At 50.6% G+C, this 2,912-nt stretch overlaps 1 protein-coding gene across 1 annotated transcript; it reads left to right on the plus strand.

Moving 5' to 3' along the window:
- Positions 1-343: 343 nt before the first annotated feature.
- H1-2 (H1.2 linker histone, cluster member) lies at positions 344-2,471 on the plus strand. The gene has a single exon (XM_057787376.1). It carries the CDS (start codon positions 372-374, stop codon positions 1,008-1,010), a length of 639 nt encoding a protein of 212 aa, XP_057643359.1. The 5' UTR covers positions 344-371; the 3' UTR covers positions 1,011-2,471.
- The last annotated feature ends 441 nt before the right edge of the window (positions 2,472-2,912 follow it).

Here is a 2,912-nt window from a genome sequence, read left to right on the forward strand (position 1 = left end):
AATTTAGAAGAAAAACAGAAAGTGGTCTCTGTTTGCCTGGGACTTCCTTTGGAGTTGGGGGAGTTAGGGACTCCTAGAAGCGTTGTCTTTGGGAATGAGGAAAAAATAAACAGATATTCCGAAGCCTGAGGCTTCTCGGATCCGTTACCGACCAAAGTCAAGAGATTTGGTGCAAGACATTTTAATATTTTCTTCTTTTTGTGAAGTGTAACAAACACAAGTTGGGCGCAGCGCGGCTGCTCTGAGCTTGCCAGCCAGGCAGGCCGCTGGAGCACCAATCAGCGCGCGCCTGCGCTCTATATATACGGCGGCCGGGCTCTTGCTACTCCACCGGCGTATTGCCACTAGTTCCTGAATTTTGGATCCTCATCATGTCGGAGACCGCTCCAGCTGCCCCCGCTGCCGCTCCCCCTGCGGAGAAGGCGCCTGCCAAGAAGAAGGCTGCCAAGAAACCCGCAGGGGCTCGACGTAAGGCGTCCGGACCCCCGGTGTCCGAGCTCATCACCAAGGCCGTGGCCGCCTCCAAGGAGCGCAGCGGCGTGTCCCTGGCCGCGCTCAAGAAGGCACTGGCGGCCGCCGGCTACGATGTGGAGAAGAACAACAGCCGCATCAAGCTGGGGCTCAAGAGCCTGGTGAGCAAGGGCACCCTGGTGCAGACCAAGGGCACCGGCGCCTCCGGCTCCTTCAAGCTCAACAAGAAGGCGGCTTCCGGCGAGTCCAAGCCCAAAGCCAAGAAGGCGGGCGCGGCCAAGGCTAAGAAGCCCGCGGGCGCAGCCAAGAAGCCCAAGAAGGCGACCGGTGCTGCCACACCCAAGAAAGCCGCCAAGAAGACCCCGAAGAAGGCGAAGAAGCCCGCGGCTGCTGCCGTGACCAAGAAAGTGGCCAAGAGTCCGAAGAAGGCTAAGGTTGCTAAGCCCAAGAAGGTCAAGAGTGCGTCCAAGGCTGTGAAACCGAAGGCTGCCAAGCCCAAGGTTGCTAAGCCCAAGAAGGTTGCAGCCAAGAAGAAGTAGGCTGTCTTCCTCTTAAACCCAAAAGGCTCTTTTCAGAGCCACCACTCCCACTTAAAGAGCTGTGACATTTGTGTAATAACTCCTTCCTCGCTTTCCGCAGAAGCAGGTTGCGTGGGATGGATCAGTCAGCGCTCCGGGGTGGGGTTCCCTGTCTCACCTAGGGTGATGCTTGAGCTGTCGACTGGGCGGCCGACAAGAGCTGGTGCGCTCCCCATGACTGCCAACAGCAAAGAGCACCCCTTGGCCCTAGCCAGCGTCTTGCTGTAGGTTGTTTGAAAGTTCCGCCCTGCTTGCGGGTTGGTTCTCTCCAGCTCAGGACTTTAGCCCTTAGTTTGATTGGGCGCCAGTCGGTGTTGCGTTCTCTAGAAGCTTTAGCTTCTTGGATGGAGAAACGCATCCCGGACCCTTTCCCAGAGCGGTTTATGGGCTCAGCGTCTCCTGGGAGTGTTTCCTGGCGCCGACGAATGGACTTAGACATTTAAGCGATAGCGCTGCGGAAAGGACCCACCCGCCCAGTTATGCCGGACCTGGGACCGAGGTTTCTCGTACTTTCGGTTTGTTTGCTACAGCAAGGGAGTGGTGGGTCGAACTGCGTCACAACCTTGGTCAGCCATTTTTTTTTTTCTAAAATGGCAATAACTTGCTGATTGTTTGACTTGTTTTGCCTTCTTTTGACACAGGGTCTCCTTTTTAGATTGTTCTCGAACTGGCATTGTACTTGAGTTGTAGATATTTGTCGACTAACGATCGACCTCGCATTACATACTGAGGTTTCTTGCTATGCCCTTTGCAGTCCAAAATATTTAAGTATAAATTACTGGCTATCTGTTGACGATGTATTGGAATGCGTCCAATAAAAGCCTTTAGTTTTCATTATTGGGGATTCTTTTCATGCCTGCCGCCTTTTTCCTAGATGGGGTGATTGAGATTCTCGTTTTTTATCAAATCGGAACAGATTTTTGCTGAAGCTTAGATCACTGCTGGTGTTTGCTACAAAAATGGGTAGCATGCCCTTTAGAGACCTACAACAGGCATTTCCACAGTGGTGGATCCTGTGTTTATTTCACTGTCCAAGTTTATTACCTGGGAAAGCCAGGAGATGAAGAAAGGAAAATATAGTTTTCTCCCAGTGTTTTTGAGTCCTCAGTTTAAATAAACAGCTTTTTTTAGTGCAAGGCATAGTAAACAGATCCTTCCTCCCTACCCCACACCCTCAGAACTGTCTGTGACCTCTCAATTCTTCCCAGCTTTTGTTTCATGTTTGCCATAGGCTAAATTCCTTGGCTTTTAGTCCCTCTGGTAGTCTCTAAGGTAGAATTATCGTCTTGATTCAATATGGAGGGTACTTAACACATAGCAAGGATTCAAATATTGTTTGCTAAATTGATATGTTATAATGACTTCAATAGGGGATGAGAATCAATTCCTTCCCACAGTCGTCCGTGTCCCGTCCCCCACCCCGTGTCCCCCACCCCCGTCCACCCCCTACCCCCCCACCCCCCCACCCCACCCCCCGCGATAGTTATTTAGTTGTTCAGGGCATGGAACAAGCTAACAGGTGTTCTACCACTGAAATGTGTCCCCTTGTCCCCTTGTTTCTACTTTGTGAAATAGGTCTCATCCTGTCTTTAGCCCAGACTGGCCTTAAACTTGTGGCCTTCCTACCTCAAACTTCCTGTAGTTGGGATTAAGGTCTTTGCCACCATGCCCAGTTATTTTCTTTTCATTTGTCCCTCCCTTCTGTCCCCCTTCCTCCTCCTCTTTCTCCTCCTCCTTTTTCTTCTTTTTGGTGTTTAAGATGTTTTTTGAGATGTTCTCTAGTATCCCATCACTCAGAAAAAAAGCTTCTTGGCATTTTGATTGAGATTGTGTTTTAAAAAATGTGAAGCTAGCATAATTTCT

This window comes from Chionomys nivalis, chromosome 13 (assembly GCF_950005125.1).
Source record: "Chionomys nivalis chromosome 13, mChiNiv1.1, whole genome shotgun sequence".
Classification (NCBI taxonomy): domain Eukaryota; kingdom Metazoa; phylum Chordata; class Mammalia; order Rodentia; family Cricetidae; genus Chionomys; species Chionomys nivalis.